Source organism: Asterias amurensis, chromosome 8, assembly GCF_032118995.1.
Source record: "Asterias amurensis chromosome 8, ASM3211899v1".
NCBI classification, from domain to species: Eukaryota; Metazoa; Echinodermata; class Asteroidea; order Forcipulatida; family Asteriidae; genus Asterias; species Asterias amurensis.
The window spans coordinates 16,918,715-16,936,237 of record NC_092655.1 but is presented as its reverse complement, the minus strand read 5'-3'; the positions used below and the strand labels follow the sequence as shown (position 1 = coordinate 16,936,237).

Genomic DNA, 17,523 nt, shown 5'->3' with positions numbered 1-17,523 from the left:
TACACGCACGCATGTCGGACCTTATTTGCCTACCTTCGTTGCGTTGTGATTGGTCAATATGCAATGGGGCGGGGCTTAATGGATCGGTCTATTGCCTTGCCTCGGTTGCCATTTGACCCTTGGCTATGGGTGCCATTTTACCCTCGGTTGTACAAAACACTGTGGACCCATCACAGGCTGCAACAATCAGGCCTGATATTACACGCAGGCCATGGCCTCTCTTGCCCCTGGTGTTTGCCTTGGTGCCCCTTTAAAAGTTTTCTATCTAGACTTATCGACTTTCCTATGGGAGGACTTGATCTCTCAAAAATGAAATTTCAGGCCTGAACAATTGTAAGATATTATCAAAGTTGAGCCAGGTAATTTGCTCATGATATTTAATAATTTTAAGATTGTATTTTAAATTAATAATAACTTAATAATACCAACTTCTTATATAGCGCATTTCACAATAACTGTATCAATGCGCTTTACATTAGTGCCCTGGTCATTGGGCCAATGATGTGACGTTTCCCAGCTCCTTGGGGAGTATACAGCCCTGAGCTGCCTGTAAGGCGCTTGTAGCTTTTTCATACACAATATCAACCTCTACCCTCGCAGGTATCCATTTATACACCTCGGTGAAGAGAAGCAATAATAGTAAAGTATCTTGCTCAAGGACACAAGTGTCACGAGCGGGATTCGAACCCACACTCCGGTGACTGCACCAGAACTTGAATTCGATGCTCTTAACCACTCGGCCATGACACTCTATCCTTGATTCCATTGATCCTATCTACATTCTCCACATCTCATCCCGATGTTTTGACCCGATTTTGATGGATTTGGGATCAGGAGGTTATGGACTTACCCTCCTACTGTCTGACCATTTAATAGTACATACTGTGGTTTTGAAATGATAAATCAATTATACCAGCCTGCTGTTTGATAAATAGTCGTGACTACGACACTACACGCACTAGTCGCCCAGGCCTAGTGAACATTCCTATTTTCTTTACACTTAAAGTGACCTCATTATAATGACCTCTTTACGCCAGTGACGATATTCCCCTAATTGGGTGTGAACACAGTTCCTTTGTCGCACAGGTTTGTTTGACCCCGGAATTTTCAGAAATTTGGCTAGAAGCGTTCTGTAGAAAAACCCATTTTTACCATGTTTTAACGTGAGGTAAGAGACTTGTTATATTTTCTTTATGTTTCCTATGGACTCCAGCTATTATTTGCTGTTTAAGGAAAATCCTATTCTTTTATTTATTTATAAATATCCATTCCTTGGGTTCCCATTGTAGGTGTACAATTCCCGCAAGCTTCGTAGCGATGCCCTGATCGGTAACTTCGAGTTGGACATCGGTACGGTGTACGAGGCGGATAATCACTGTATACTCAACAAGTGGCTGCTCCTGTCCAATGCCGAGGATGCTAATGCTGGTGCTAAAGGATACATACTCGCCTGTATGAGTGTACTGGCACAGGGTGATGAAGCAACTGTAAGTTTATCATGCATTTATATTTTTACTTTTTCTTATGTAGGATTTGAGGCATTGCATGGTGAGGTATCAATATATGTTTTTGTTTTGCGGTAACACCATGTGTGTATCTACATCCCAGGTAGAGTTTGTTCTTTAGAGAACTGTCTCGCAAAATATTCTACTACCGCGGATTTATCGGATTGTTTGGGAGAAACTTCTGTAAAGAACTGTCCTGCTTTTTAACTACTTGATAGGCGGAAGGTATAGAAAATTGGCTGGGACTACTACTTTAGCTCATAGGATTTTTCCTAAATTGGTCTCAACGTTTCTACTAGCTTGCTCTAGTCATCGTCGTGTTTACCAGTTTTTCTTGCTCACTGGATGTTTTTTTTACACAAGTTGATTCCCTCTGTGGCAGGCGTCGCAGTAGTGTGTGACATTGGTGCAAGGGGTCGATACTTAATTTTTGTACTCGGGCCTCGAAAAAAAAACCCACAACAATTGCTGTGATGCCCTGTGCATCATGAGTATATTCTCGAGTCCCAAGTCTCCTTTCTGCCTCTTGTTTCTTTGTTTTGCTATCCTACTTATAAAAAACAACGTTTCTGTTGTAGAGAGGTCATTTGTCCGGTCCGAGCGATCTTGTACTTGAACCGACAAGAGTTGACTTTAGCCTGATGAAAAGACTATTAAAGCTGACACCATGTGAGTTGCAGATCAGCACTTGTGTCTCAGCTTTAGAACCAAATATCATACCTGTGTTAAACACACCAACAAACCACAAAAACCAAATATACACAGCTGTCCTCGTAAAAATGTACAATCGATCTTGTAATAACAAGAATCGACTATAGCCTGAAAAGTCTATTTAAGCTGTAATCATGTTACATGCAGGTCAACACTTCTACTGTCTACTTGATAAAATATCCCTACTTCAGTACTAAATATCATACCTGTTGTAAAGGATTTGGGTACTTTTTCAAAATGTCCATAAATTTACATTAAACTTACAGGGTTTGAAGATAATGATAGTGGAAAGCTTCCCTTCAAATCTTACTTACTGAGGTGCTGTAGTTTTTGAGAAATGAGTAAAACAATGTCATGAAAGTACGTTTGTCAATGATTAAAATAATTTTCGTCTCATGAGACGAAAAATTATTTTCGTGACACTGTTTTACTCATTTCCCCAAAAATACAGCACCTCAGCACGTAGTATTTTCAGGGAAGCTTTTCTACTATCATTATTAAGTTTAGTGTAAATCTGTGGACATTGTGTTTTTTGTCCTACAAAAGTTACATAGACCCTTTAAACACACCAACAAACCACTAAACCAAATAGACAGAATTGTCCTCATAAAAATATACTCAAATGCGATGTTGTAAAGCAAATCAAATTCATCATACAGTATACAAAATAACACTTTGAGCAAAATGAAAACAAACAAGTTCACACCAACTGACCCAAAGTAAACACACACATCTGACTAATATCATCAATCGAGGTGTGAGGTTTTTTAAAGGCACTGGATATGTTTGGTAATTGTCTAAGACCAGTATTCTCACTAGGCGTAGCCAACATGAATTTATTGTTTCTGTTACTTTTAAAATGATTGTTTTGCTCTACTCAGTACGACGTATTATGTGTTTTTGAATTTGAATTGGAAAAAAAAAAAAAAAAAAAAAAAAGAAGTGAAAATTGGGGCTTTATTGGTAATTGAAGTTGCAAGAAAATAATAAAAGTAAAACAACCTTGTTGCATGAATGTGTGTGCTTTCAGACGCTTGAGAAAGGCTTAAGGCCTGAAGTCGTTCTCAGATTCAAATATTTTAGTGAGAAATAACCTCTTTCCCTAAAACTATGTTACTTCGGAGGGAGCCGTTTCTCATAATGTTTTATACTATCAACAGCTCTTTGTTGCCCGTTAACAATTAAGTTTGTATGCTGATTTATTTTTTGAGTAAATACCAAACAAGTCCAGTGCCTTTAAACCTAGCCAAGTGTGCATAAGATCTGCCTACCTTGTCAATGTTGATTTTCACTACCAGCAAAAAGAGTTGAATCAATTGTTCAAAGTCCGTAAGCATCAAAAACTGACTGACGGCAATTACATGTATGTGAAGGAAATTGGGCGTTTAAGGGTAGAATTCTGCATAGAAGGGAGGCGGGTCATTCTACGCACAAATTTGCATAGTCTATCCTCTGATTAAAACTACCTCCCCCCAAAAAAAACAAAAACAAAACAAAACACAAAAAAACAACAACAAACAAACAAACTAAAGAAGCAAACTAATCCTTAAAATGTTCATGTTTTTATAAATGTTGGGTCTACTCCAAAAATCAATGACCATTAAAACATTGTGAAAAGCACTAAAAAAAAACATTGAGAGAAATGAATCATGCATGATATATTTCTTAGATTTCTGAGGGTCGGTTTCCATTTGTGAATGTTTTGGCTTTATATGCAGTTAATAATAACAATAAATGGATTTATAGAGCATCCTATGCAAGCCTCAAAGAGTTTAATTAATGGAACACGTTGCCTTGGATCGGTCAAGTTGGTCTTTGAAAAGTGTTCTGTAACCGTTTGTTATAAAATGCATGGGTAGAAAGATGTTGTAAAAGTATAATACAATGATCTACACAAATATGCCTTGAAATTGTGTGGTTTTCTTTTTACCTCGTCGACTAATAAGGTCAGCCATTTATGGGAGTCAAATTTTATAAATGGCCGACCGTGTTAGTTTGCGACGTTAAAGGAAAACCGTGCATGTTTGAGTGAATACTTGTGTGGATCATTATATTCTATGCTTTTTAAATACCAAGTTGTCCGATCCAAGGCAACGTGTTCCTTTAACACTACAGTAAAACAACAAGTAAGGCACAATATAAAGTTTAGGTGAAATAGGCGAGTATAAGGCAAACAAACATATATTTGGTAAAAAAAATACACTAACAATACCTGACATTATCCATAAATTAAGTGACATGAATACAAAGACAAAAAATACTAAACGCCAAAAGGGATAAAAAGGGGTGTAAAAAGAGGATATAATATGGTAATAAATAACGTCACTAAACGATGGATAGGTTAAATTTCTATGTACTGTTTAAATCTCACCTTTTTTTTTTCTTTTTCAACAAGAGTATGGAATAAACGCTTTATTGAATCTTGAATCTTGAATCTAAGATTTGATGTTCTTGTGAAGATACTGTGAAAGTTTGTTGCAGACACTGTTCTCAGCTGAAAGTTTCACAGTGACTTTATTTGTATTTTTCTTGATAATTTTGCCTAAAAATAAGCAATGTATTCACAAAACAAATACCTACATGTATGACCCCTTCCTTTTTTATGTTAAATATTTAGAAGCTACTGTCTGTTGTGTCAAATCCCGTTCTACATGTAGTCAATTTGTCTTTTTCCAACCCCAAATAATATATAAATTTACTCAGTGGTCTAAAATTTTTTTTGACAAATAATGTTCAGTTCATTCCTGAATTCTGATTATATTCCATCAAAAAGTCCTTGAATTAGAGCTTTTAAGGGGCTCAGAAATTCATCTTTGAAATGTACAGACCTAATTCATGTTGCTCTCTGATGACGTCATGTTTCAAATTTCACTGCGAAAGAGTTTAAAATAAAACTTTTTTTTTTTTGACCCCATTTTATCGTAAGGTTAAGGACTTGTTATTTTCTCCATCCACTTTTTATGAGTACCTGTCGTAACAGTGAAGAGATGTTGTGTCTTGGAAACGAGGGTCATTTATTCATGTGGACTGTTCCCTGGTCCCTGCAGAAGTTACAGATGTTTCAAATTTGACACACTATAAATAATATCTACCAGGTTATCTGCTGAGTTGTATTAACCTGTGAATGCAGTATGCCAATACGTTCACACCAACATGTATGGTCATCCAGTCCGCGACTGTACTAACTGCTTAAATTGCGTGTAATACTGATATTGGCTGCTCTCAAACTTTTCTAACATGGTATAGCCCTAAAATGTCAACCAAAGCCGCAGAACCAAAACAAATGGTGTGTGTATTTGGGTTAGCGCACTCGGTCCTGGCAAAAAGATTACTCCAAATCCACTTCATATTAAATGCAATTGAATTCAAATCACAACCACCATGATATTGACAATGTTGACAACAAGTGCAACCTTTAAATATGGACCAGCGAAAAAACTGGCAGACTAGTGACATGACAAGCTAACGGTCCTGTTGGCAAGACGCTAGTCACAGACAAAAGTTAAAGGCAGTGAACACTATTGGTAATTACTTAAAATAATTATTAGCATAATACCTTATTTGGTAGCGAGTAATGGGGAGCTGTTGATAGTATAAAACACTTTGAGAAATGGCTCCCTCTGAAGTAACATAGTTCTCGAGGAGAGAAGTAATTTTCGGAGAATTTGATTTCGAGACCTCAGATTTAGAATTTGAGGTCTCGAAATCAAGCATCAGAAAGCACACAACTTCGTGTGACCATAATGCGACAAGGGTGTTTTTTTCTTTTATTAACATCTCGCAACTTCGACGACCGATTGAGCTCAAATTTGTACAGGTTTGTTATTTTATGCATATGTTGAGATACACCAACCGTGAAGACTAGTCTTTGACAATTACCAATAGTGTCCAGTGTCTTTAACTTAAAAACTGACTTTGTAACAAGCATTGGAGAGCTGTTGATAGTATAAAACATTGTGAGAAACGACTCCCTCTGAAGTAGCATATATTTTGAGAAAGAGGTAATTTCTCACTAAAATAATAAAAGACTTCTAGCCAGAAGTATTTTATTCCTATATCTGAAAGCACACAAACTCGTCCAACAAGGGTGTTTTCTCTCTCATCATTTTCTCACAACTTCGATGACCAATTTAGCTCAAATTTTCACAGCCTTGTTATTTTATGCTTATGTTGGGATACACCAAGTGAGAAGACTGGTCTTCGACAATTACCAAACGTGTACCTTCCCTTTAAATTAATATGGACCAGTGAAAAAACTGGCAGACTAGTGACATGACAAGCTAAAAGTCCTATTGGAAAGACGCAAGTCACAGACAAAAGTTAAGGGCAAACCCCAGTTAAAGCCACCACAACTCACATAAGCCACATCACACTGGTAAAACAGTCTCTTCACTGGTTCCTTATGCCTTCTTAAAGGGAAGGTACATGTTGGTAATTGTCAAAGACCAGTCTTCTCACTTGGTATATCCCACCATAAGCATAAAATAACAAGCCTGTGAAAATTTGGGCTCAATCGATCATCGAAGTTGCGAGAAAATGATGAAAGAAAAAAAAACCCTTGTTGGACGAATTTGTGTGCTTTCAGATAGGAGTAAAAGACTTCTAGCTAATAATAATATTTAAAATTTATTAGCTAGAAGTCTTTTATTATTTTAGTGAGAAATTACCTCTTTCTCAAAAACTATATTACTTCAGAGGGAGCCGTCTCTCTCAATGTTTTATACTATCAACAGCTCTCCAATGCTCGTTACCAAGTCAGTTTTTAAGTTAATATTTGTTTTGAGTAATTACCAAACGTGTACCTTCCCTTTAAATTGTATTTACCCCCTAACAGACCATAGCGTGCTAAAGCGGTCAGCCACAAACGACTTTCAAAATGCCCCAAGCAGCCACAAACGGTTGCAAGATTAATTGTGCAGTATAAAAGCATTAGGTCACAAACATATTGCATTTGTGAAGAAAAAAGGAGTTGTTAAAAACTGTGATACAAGTTTAACTACAAAAATAAACGACACGTTGTAGAAAAAGTCATCTTTATGTTTCAATGTCATCACGTAACGTCCAACCAAACACCGTTTTTTTGTAACTAACAAAAATTCTATGTCTAGTTGTTATTATTACTACCAATTTACCAATATTCAGGCATGCAACTTTTCCCCGAATCAGCTGATTTCATATTCAGTCTGATGGTCTGCGCACAAATTCATGCATTTATGTTTCAGACAGTAAACATTAATACCCAGAAAAACACAGCTGTTGTTGCCAGCTTTTACTGCAGATGGTAGACAAATTGTAACTTTATACGACCTCCCTGTTGTGCACACATTCACAGGGTATTTATTTCTGAAACATGGTTATTTGTATGGAATTTTGGGTTGTGTTACCTATTACATTTCAATTCAAACTCACATTTATTTCCGAACTTACATTAAAAACACTGGACACTATTGGTAACTGTCAAAGACTATTTTTCAGAGTTGGTGAATCTCAACATAGCCATAAAATAACAAACCTGTGAAAATTTGAGCTAAATGGGTCGTCGAAGTTGCGAGATATTAATGAAAGAAAAAAACACCCTTGTCGCACCATCATGGTCACATGAAGTTGTGTGCTTTCAGATGCTTGATTTCGAGACCTCAAATTCTAAATCTGAGGTCTCGAAATCAAATTTGTGAAAAATTACTTCTTTATCAAAAACTTCAGAGGGAGCTGTTTCTCACAATGTTTTATACTATCAACCTCTCCCCATTACTCGTTACCAAGTAAGGTTTTATGCTAATAATTATTTTGAGTAATTACCAATAGTGTCCACTGCCTTTAACGAAAGTTTGTAAATAACATGTAGCCAAAATAAATTTAAGTATTTACCACAAATCAAGTATGGAGGCATCATCTAGAAGTTAGGCTTGTTGTTGTGAGATGACTGATGAACAGACAAACAGAAAGTAAACAGGAAGAAGAAAGTATGGACAGACTGTTTGAACATAATACTTATTGCATAATTACAACTATTTCTCTAAGAACAAACTCTACCTGGCACTGGCAAGTAGATACACACATGGTGATACCGCAAACCAAATATATATTGATACCTCACCATGCAATGCCTCAAATCCTATATTTCTTATACAATTTTTTTTCTTATGCATTTTGTACAATAACGTATTTATACGCTTTATAATATTAGTGGCCTGGTATCTGGGCCAATGAAATTCCTTTAATCTTTCTACCTGGGGAGTATTGACTTAAAGTGGCACTCCGAAGGCTTTTTCCAACATAAAGTCAAACTCTGCATGTTACGTCTTTAACTACGATTTATATCATATATTTTCTTCAAATATTACTGTTCTTTTGTGGATGTGTTTGATAGTTTAGTAAAAGGAAAGTTTTCCTCTTGAAATCAATACTTAATTTTTTTCTTTTTTCTTTCAGGTTTTCAAGAAATGTGATGATTCTGATGACATAGAGACGTGAGTATTTCTTAAATTTTTCGACTTTATTGAATTTTTTAAAGGCAGTGGACACTATTGGTAATTGTCAAAGACCAGTCTTCTCTCTTGGTGTATCTCAACATATGCACAAAATATCAAACCTGTGAAAAACACCCTTGTCACACGAAGTTGTATGCTTTTCGATGTTTGATTTCGAGACCTCAAATTCGAAATCGGAGGTCTCAAAATCAAATTCGTGGAAAGTTACTACTTTTTCGAAAACAACATCACTTCATAGAGAGCAGTTTCTCACAATGTTTTACTCAACACCAAGTAAGGTTTTATGATAATAATTATTTTGAGTAATTACCAATAGTGTCCACTGCCTTTAAAGGCAAAGTATATCTTGGGTGTTGGAATCGTTCGATTGTTTTATTTCTTTATAAATAAAATGTAGATATACAATTTTACTTCAAAAGGGTGGTCTCGTTTTTGAGACACCGCAGAAAATCCTGAATGAATTTATCCATGCAGGAAGAATAATTAATTCCTAATAGGATTAGGCCAAGTAAAAAAAGAAACATGTTTAGTGTCCCTGCCCGCTTCCTTTTTAGAGGCCACCTCCTTTCTTTTTTAAATTTTTTTTTATGCACACATAAAAAATAAAAATAAATGTTTTAATTAATTTTTTTTTTTAATGAAAAAGTTTTTTTTAAACGATCTCAATTAAAAAAATCTGAATGTCTTGTCTGAATGTCTTGACCAAAATGTTTCAAGTATTTATTGTGTGTTTGAGCAGTAGAAAAAAACAATGGATATTTGACATTTTAAAAAGAATGGCGGCCATCTTGAAATAAAAAATAAAAAGCCCCTCCTTCCTTTTTTGAGAAACCCGGACGCTAAACATGTTTCTTTTTTTACTCGGCCTTACACAATCTGAGAAGCTTTCTCAGATTCAAAATTTGTTAGCATAAAAACTGATTACTTGTTGAAGTGAAATATTTCTCAAAAATGCTTTACATTATCGAAAGCTGCTGTAGGCTTATGTACATGTAATAAGCCTAGGTTTTCACACCATGGGTAGACAGTAAACCTGAAAAATATACAATTCGATTGAATTTGCAGGTTATTATTTTCAACACTTGCTCTGTGAGATGTTGAATTATGATGACTTCAAAAATGATACGCGATATCATCGAAAAACCTGATATATTTAAAAAAACAAAAAAAAAACAACAATGCCCAAGCTTAATAGCTTCTAACCAACGGTTTTTATTGCCATTAATATGAAGAGTGATTACCAGACGTACATGTTTACCTACCCTTTAAAGGTTATTTTTCGTTAACATGATTTTTTTGTCATTTTTGATTATGCAAGTAGTTAACATTTGAGTTTTTTTATTTCCAGCAATTTGCTTCGACCAGCCGGCATGCAGTTGAGGAAGGGAATGTTCAACGTAAAAATCTACCATGCAGAAGATATACCACAGAGTAAGTGGAATCATTTAAATATCTATAAATAAAGGGAATCAATGTGTGGTGAAGAGGTTTTCAACTAGTGGTTTAGTCCCAACGAGGCCTGGTTCTTGATAATTTTACAGAGACGAAGTCGAGGTAAATTATAATGAACCAGGCCTCGGCGGGTTTAAACCACTAGTTGAAAACCGATTCAACACACTTTGATTCCCAGTCATAAATACCTTTTCGGTCAAAAACATCATCACTTTTTGGTCAAAAAGTAAAATAAATGCAAAAATTATAATTGTTAAATGATTTCTTTCAACACAACACCCCTCCAGCTATGAAATGGTAATGCCCTCCGCCGCCCTCGGGTAAACAACTCCTTATAAGGGAATGCTGTGCGCGTCGCGCGTATCGCGTGATGTGGCACAACTGTTCCAGCTGTTGCTCTCGACCAATAGGAATGAAGAAACTGTCTTATAAGAACAGGTGCAAGGTCGCGTGTCACGCCCATGAATTAACACTTTTTACCGGTCATAAACAAAGGTTTATACACACCCACGTGACGCGCTCTCCACCAATAGGAATAGCGAAACTGTCTAAGGTATTTATGAATTAATTATTAAATTTGGGGAAAGAAACAACAAGACAGCAAGGCTTGGTGCTCAAAATACTCACTGGACCAAAAATATTTTACTTGGAACGATATTAGCACACTAAAGCCCGGTTCATACTTGCTGCAAATGCAAATGTTATATAGAAAGGTTTTGCGGTAACACCATGGTATGACCATCTCTAATGAGTTGGGGTGGTTCTGAAAAGAACCGTTGGTTTCAAGGAGTTGATTTCAAGGAGTTCCAACCAACGTTTTTTTCCAGAACCACCCCAACTCATTAGAGATAGTCATTACATGGTGTTACCGTATATCGTATTTCCACCATACAAAGCCTCAAATCCTACAAATGCAAATGTGATGCAAACTTTAATGACACAAATTTGCACAGAACGATTCGCAACAGTTGCCGTGTGCGCTACACCTGTTTTTGACAAAAGAGGTAATTCCTCACTCAATTAATAAAACACATGAGCTTGAAGCCTTTGATTCTAAAAACACAGAAAGTAACAAGGGTGTTTTTGTTGTCATTCTCTTGCAACTGAGAGGACCAATTGCACTCAAATTTTCATTATAGGTGTGTTATTGTTTGCATATGTTGAGATACACCAAAGACTGGTCTTTGACAATTACCAAAGGTGTTCAGTGCCTTTAAATACCCTGAAAAGCACATGAAAGCATATACCATATGTTTGTCTTGATCCTTGTGCTAAAAATACAATTCCATCATCATTTCAAGGGTCATTTATCATGTCTAGCGGATTGATGTAAGTTTTATTTAATTTTTTTAAGTGGATATAAGCTGCAACATCTAGTTTTGAGTGTAAGGCAGTTATTGATAATAACTCAAAACAATGTTATCATAAAACCTCTCTTGATTACGAGTACTTGGAAGAGGTTGATAGTATAAAACATTGTGAGAAACAGCTCCCTCTGAAGTGACATAGTTTTTGTGAAAGAAGTAATTTTCCATGAATTTGATTTCAAGACCTCAGATTTAGAATTTGAGGTCTCGAAATCAAGCATCTGAAAGCGCATAACTTCGTAAGACCATGGTGCAACAAGGGTGTTTTATTCTTTCATTAATATCTCGCAACTTCGACGACCGATTGAGCTCAAATTTTCACAGGTTTGTTATTTTATGCATATGTTGAGATACGCCAACTGTGAAGACTGGTCTTTGACAATTACCAATAGTGTCCACTGTCTTTAAATAATAAACAACTGACTGAATAAATTTTGAATTAATTTTGGGTAGAACAAAGACAAAATATCATGGCTCTGCTTACCACCAAAATCTGCACTTGTGACCACCATTATCTGCTTTTTGGGCAAGCACTTAATTTCTGTGCTAGCTTTGTAAGTCCAGGGGTCGATTTCACAAAGAGTTAGGAGATATACAAATTGCATGGATAGTCCTAAGTTAGGACGAGTAACTGGTCCTAACTCGAGATAAGACTAGTCCTAACTCTTTGTGAAATCCACCCCTGAATGCCTAGTAACGTGGAGTATCACTCGCACAAGCAAAGATTGTTTTTAATTTTTTTAATTTTTTAATTTTACTTTACACAACAACTTTATTCTCTCAATATACAATACAGAATTTACAAAAACCTAGAAAAACATCAAAATTTACATTAATGCACAACAAATATTTGTTACAAATAACAGATCGGTAGCTGGGATTGAAATTACATTCAGATTAACACTTGGCAAATTTTATAGTACGGCATTGAAGACAATTCAAGGAAGTAAAACAGAATTACAGAATCCATTCAATGTTGTTATCAGTGATCTTGAACATGTTGCAGAGACCCCATTTCTTGAGGAAAAGGGGAACATTGTTCTGGAGCTGGTATTGGCCGTAATCTATTAAGATTTTACTGTTAATATGATTTATTTATTAATTGATTGATCTATTTGTTTTCTCTCTAGTGGACGCTGGCTTCTTCGAGGGGATCAAGAATATCCTTGGCTCGGGATCTGAGAAGAAGGAGCTGGTGGATCCATACCTGATCGCTTCCTTTGCTGGCAAGAAGGTTAGAACAGTTTACAAGAAATTGCAGTTCATTCTTGTCTATCTTTGAAAGTGAAATTAAGCAAAGAAGAATCAGTGTGTCATTTAGTGATATGCTGATGTGTTTGTGCAATGAGTGGTTGGTGCATTGACGTGTTGATGCATTGCTGTGTTGATGCACTGATTGTTGAATGGCTGATTGTTGATGCTGTGTTGATGCGCTGATATGTTGATGCACTGATGTGCTTATGTGTTGATGCATTAGTGTGTTGATGCACTGATTGTTGAATGGCTGATTGTTGATGCTGTGTTGATGCGCTGATATGTTGATGCACTGATGTGCTTATGTGTTGATGCACTGATTGTTGAATGGCTGATTGTTGAATGGCTGATTGTTGATGCTGTGTTGATGCGCTGATATGTTGATGCACTGATGTGCTTATGTGTTGATGCATTAGTGTGTTGATGCACTGATTGTTGAATGGCTGATTGTTGAATGGCTGATTGTTGATGCTGTGTTGATGCGCTGATATGTTGATGCACTGATGTGCTTATGTGTTGATGCATTAGTGTGTTGATGGTACATTGATTTGTTCATGTACTGATACGTGGATGTATTGATGTATTGTTGTGTTGATGTGTCCGTTTGTTCATTTGTTCAATGTGTTCATGTACTGATACGTGGATGTGTTTGTGCATTGAGAAGTTGGTGATTGATTTGTCATTGTGCTGATGTATGAATGTGTCTTTTTGATGATGTGTTTACAGGTGAAGACTGACGTGAAGTACACCAATGACCATCCAGATTGGAACCAGGAGCTCAAAGTACCAATCAGGGTAAGTCAATGATCCATTTTACCAAAAGTCCCAAATCCTCCAAAATTATATGCAGGAAGTTATCCAACTTTTGTGGGAGTTGCAATTTTAGGTGTGAAGTTACCACAATTTTCGAGAAAGTACGTGCAGTATTTTTTTCACGAATATCAAGCATCTGAAAGCACACAACTTCGTGTAACAAGGGTGTTTTTTCTTTCATTATTATCGATGACCGATCGAGCTCAAATTTTTACAGGTTTATTATTTTAAGCATATGTTGAGATACACCAAGTGAGAAGACTGGTCTTTGACAATTACCAATAGTGTCCAGTGTCCTTAAGAAATGGGGCCGAAATGATGCAATGATGGAATACAATGATGGAACAGATTCTGTGTCCAGATTCTGTTTTCTGTATTCACAAATTTGTTTACCGGCATACAACTTTTAAAAAAGGAGATTACAAATAGACAGTGGGCAACTTTATACCTTGCAGGCAGTCCAAACATCAGCATAGGGAAAAACAACGCCTTTGTAGGGTGTACAATTATTTTACTAATTTGACATTTTTTGTTTTGTTTGTCACAGTTCCCGTCAATGTGTGAACGTGTGAAGTTTCAAATGAGAGATTGGTAAGTTTGTCTTTGTGTATCTGATGGGGTTTCTTTAAATTGAGATTTCAATCGAAATTTCCATCAAGAATGTTTTCTTGCCCAGAGGAATTCTTTTTGAAAACGAGGAAATATGAAAGATGTTGGTAGAAAAAAAAATTGGAATTATTGGAAGTATTAGAAATTGCACGGTTTTCCTTTTACGTCGCGAACTATCACGGTCGGCCATTTATGGGAGTCAAAATTTTGACTCCCATAAATGGCCGACCGTGTTAGTCGACAGGGTAAAAAGAAAACCACGCAATTTCGAGGCATATTTGTGTAGATCATTATATTATACTTTTAAAATATCTTTCTAATCATGCATTTTATAACAAACGGTTACAAACACTTTTCAAAGACCAACTCGACCGATCCAAGGCAACCTGTTCCTTTAAAGGAACACGTTGCCTTGGATCGGTCGAGTTGGTCTTTGAAAAGCGTTCTGTAACCGTTTGTTGTAAAATGTATATGGTTAGAAAGATGTTGTAAAAGTAGAATACAATGATCTACAGAAATATGCCTCGAAATTGCGTGGTTTTCTTTTTACCCTGTCGACTAACACGGTCGGCCATTTATGGGAGTCAAAATTTTGACTCCCATAAATGGCCGACCGTGATAGTTCGCAACGTAAAAGGAAAACCGTGCAATTTTGAGTGATACTTGTGTGGATCATTATATAATACTTTTACAACATCTTTCTAACCATATGCATTTCATAACAAACGGTTTCAAACGCTTTTAATAGACCAACTCGTCCGAGCCAAGGCAACGTGTTCCTTTAAGGCGTCGGGGTATGGATTTGAAGCGACCGGTCAAGACACTTGTGTCCTTGAGCAAGACACTTCTCTATAATTGCTTCTATTCACTCCGAAGTATAAGTGAGTGCCTGCGGAGGGTAGAGGTTGATATTGTTTATGAAAATTCCTTTGAAGCGCCTCGACAGCTCTGGCTGTATACTCCCCAGGGAACTGAGAACGTTGAAGGGAATATTATAATTATTATTAATACTAATAAAGACTTGTAATGCACACGTATCTACCCTGCTGGGTGTTCAAGGCGCTGTAAAACCAAAAACACAATGAAAGAAAACAGACACAACAAAATTAGCCTTTGCAAACCTGTGACATTGACATAATGACCAGGGCACTAATGTAAAATGCATTGATACGTTAATGTAAAATGCATTATATAACAACTCGTTGTTATTATTATTGTTGTTGTTGTTTACAGGGATCGAGTTTCCGCTGATGACTACATAGGAACAACCTTCCTTGATATTGGAGCTATTTCATCCCCAGGAGAAGAAGGTAATATTTCATACTTGAAGGATAAAACTCTAACCGTCTATCGTCCCCCACCCCCATGGTTATTCATAATTAGGTTTTAATTTTTTTATTTGATTTGATTATACATCTGTTATTTATAGTTTATAAATAGAGACAAGGACACATTTCTGTTGTAGTATCATTGGGTCATGTTCTCTAACTCTCAGGAATCACATGTAATACAAGATGGCTGCCCGCATGGCAACTGCCTATAGCACAATTAGCGCCGAGAATACGTTGAATAGGAAATGAGAAGAAATGTTAAGTTTGAGATGTGGGAGGAAAACCTCATAGTGGGAAAACCCACGCAGTCAGGGCCCAATTTCATGGCTCTGCTTACCGTAAGCACAGAATCGGCGCTTACGGAAGCAGGGAATTCTGTGCTTACGGCAAGCGTATTTCACGGGTTAGCGGCGAATTTGGGCTTCTGGGCGTGCGTACTCCACGTTACTAGGCATTCTACGCTTTCTGGGCTAGCGCAGAAATTCGGCGCTTGCACGTAAGCGGGGAATCGTGGTCGTAAGCGCAGAATTAAGCAGTAAGCAGAGCCATGAAACTGGGCCCAGGTGGGGACTGAAAACCCAATCCACATCCAAGGTTCTGGGTCCAATTTCATAGAGCTGCTCAAGCACAAAAAGTAGCTCAGCACAACAAAATTATGCTTACTAGAATAAGGTTGCCAGCCACAATTCCATGTCACATGTACAATTTGTGACTGGTATCCTGCTAAGCAAACAATTAATAAGCAATATTGTCTGCTTAAGCAGCTCTATGAAATTGGGCACTGGTCTGAGGTGTGATTCGAACCCGGGGTCCACAGAGGTGAAAGGCAATGGGAGAAACCAAAGAGCCAACCTGTTCCCCTGATACAGGCACCTTGTGACGCTGTACACCCATACAGTCCAGTGTTATCTGAGGTCCAAAGGTGTTGCCTGTTGTAGATTGATTTGGATGATGTTGTCTCACCAAAGACGCAATGTGCCATATATTTGACCACGTGAGGGCACTCTCAAACATATTTGTATCACTTCCGGGGGCATAATCATTCATACAGAAAACAGTTATTAAAGACAGGAACACATTACCACCACAGACATCAGATCCATCACAGATAAAAAGACTTTTAAAGGAGTCGATATAATCGACCTCTACAGCAACTTAAAACTGCGGCACAACAAAAGTGACAGAACGCTGATTAAAACTATGCAGGACGAATCTTGTATACCCGTAAGTGATAAAAATGAGAGTGCCCTCACACGGTAACAAATACAGCCCATTGAGTTTGGGTTTCAATGAAATAGATCAAGTAATATGTGACTTTTGTATTGATATTCAACACCCCCCCCCCCCCACCCCCACAGTCCACCATAGTTGGGAGTCAAATTACCATGTTGAGATAATGGTGAGCGTGTTTATGCACGCACTACTGCGGCACAACCAGTATTTACTGTGGAGCCAATGAAGCCATGTGTATTGGGTTTATACTTGTTAAGATCAAGTTTATTCATGTGTGATTGTGGTATTGTTACATGCTGAAATAAAATGATGACTATCATCAGTGGAGGATGTATTAGAAGAAGAACGCACCACACCAGGTAGACTTCTTCTCAGAGATTAGTTACGGTGTCTGGAGGTTTTTAAGCTTGATATCCAATTGCCTGTCATGTGTTGTATGTATATGTAGTGCGCAATGCGTAAAAATAAAAGTATGTGTCAAGCAATATGAGCAATGTACATAATTCCATGTATCTCTATTGCATGTTGCATTATTCATTAAACTGTACATAGTTTAATGAATAATGCAGTGCATTGCTCGGTGTGTATTTTCATTGCATATTTCTTTTATTTTTGTACCGCACACAGGAACAGTGATATCATTTACATTACATTATATTATAATGATTATAAGGAAGACATAAGTACAATAGGAATTTGTGTGAGGATAGAGGTCTCCAAGAAGCATCAGCTTGTTGAGTAGAGATCCCACTCATAC

At 36.9% G+C, this 17,523-nt stretch overlaps 1 protein-coding gene across 9 annotated transcripts in view; it reads left to right on the top strand.

Moving 5' to 3' along the window:
* LOC139941124 (myoferlin-like) overlaps positions 1 to 17,523 on the top strand; it is a 146,151-nt gene that overhangs the window by 23,669 nt on the left and 104,959 nt on the right. For all 9 annotated transcript variants that reach the window (XR_011786540.1, XM_071937564.1, XM_071937566.1 and 6 more), the window contains 7 exons: positions 1,290 to 1,487; positions 8,649 to 8,686; positions 10,056 to 10,138; positions 12,657 to 12,760; positions 13,507 to 13,575; positions 14,141 to 14,184; positions 15,436 to 15,512. Coding sequence is in view for 8 of the 9 variants with exons in the window: in XM_071937564.1 (XP_071793665.1) it covers positions 1,290 to 1,487; positions 8,649 to 8,686; positions 10,056 to 10,138; positions 12,657 to 12,760; positions 13,507 to 13,575; positions 14,141 to 14,184; positions 15,436 to 15,512 (613 nt within the window). In the remaining variant the exon portion in view is untranslated. The remainder of the gene's footprint in view (positions 1 to 1,289; positions 1,488 to 8,648; positions 8,687 to 10,055; positions 10,139 to 12,656; positions 12,761 to 13,506; positions 13,576 to 14,140; positions 14,185 to 15,435; positions 15,513 to 17,523) is intronic.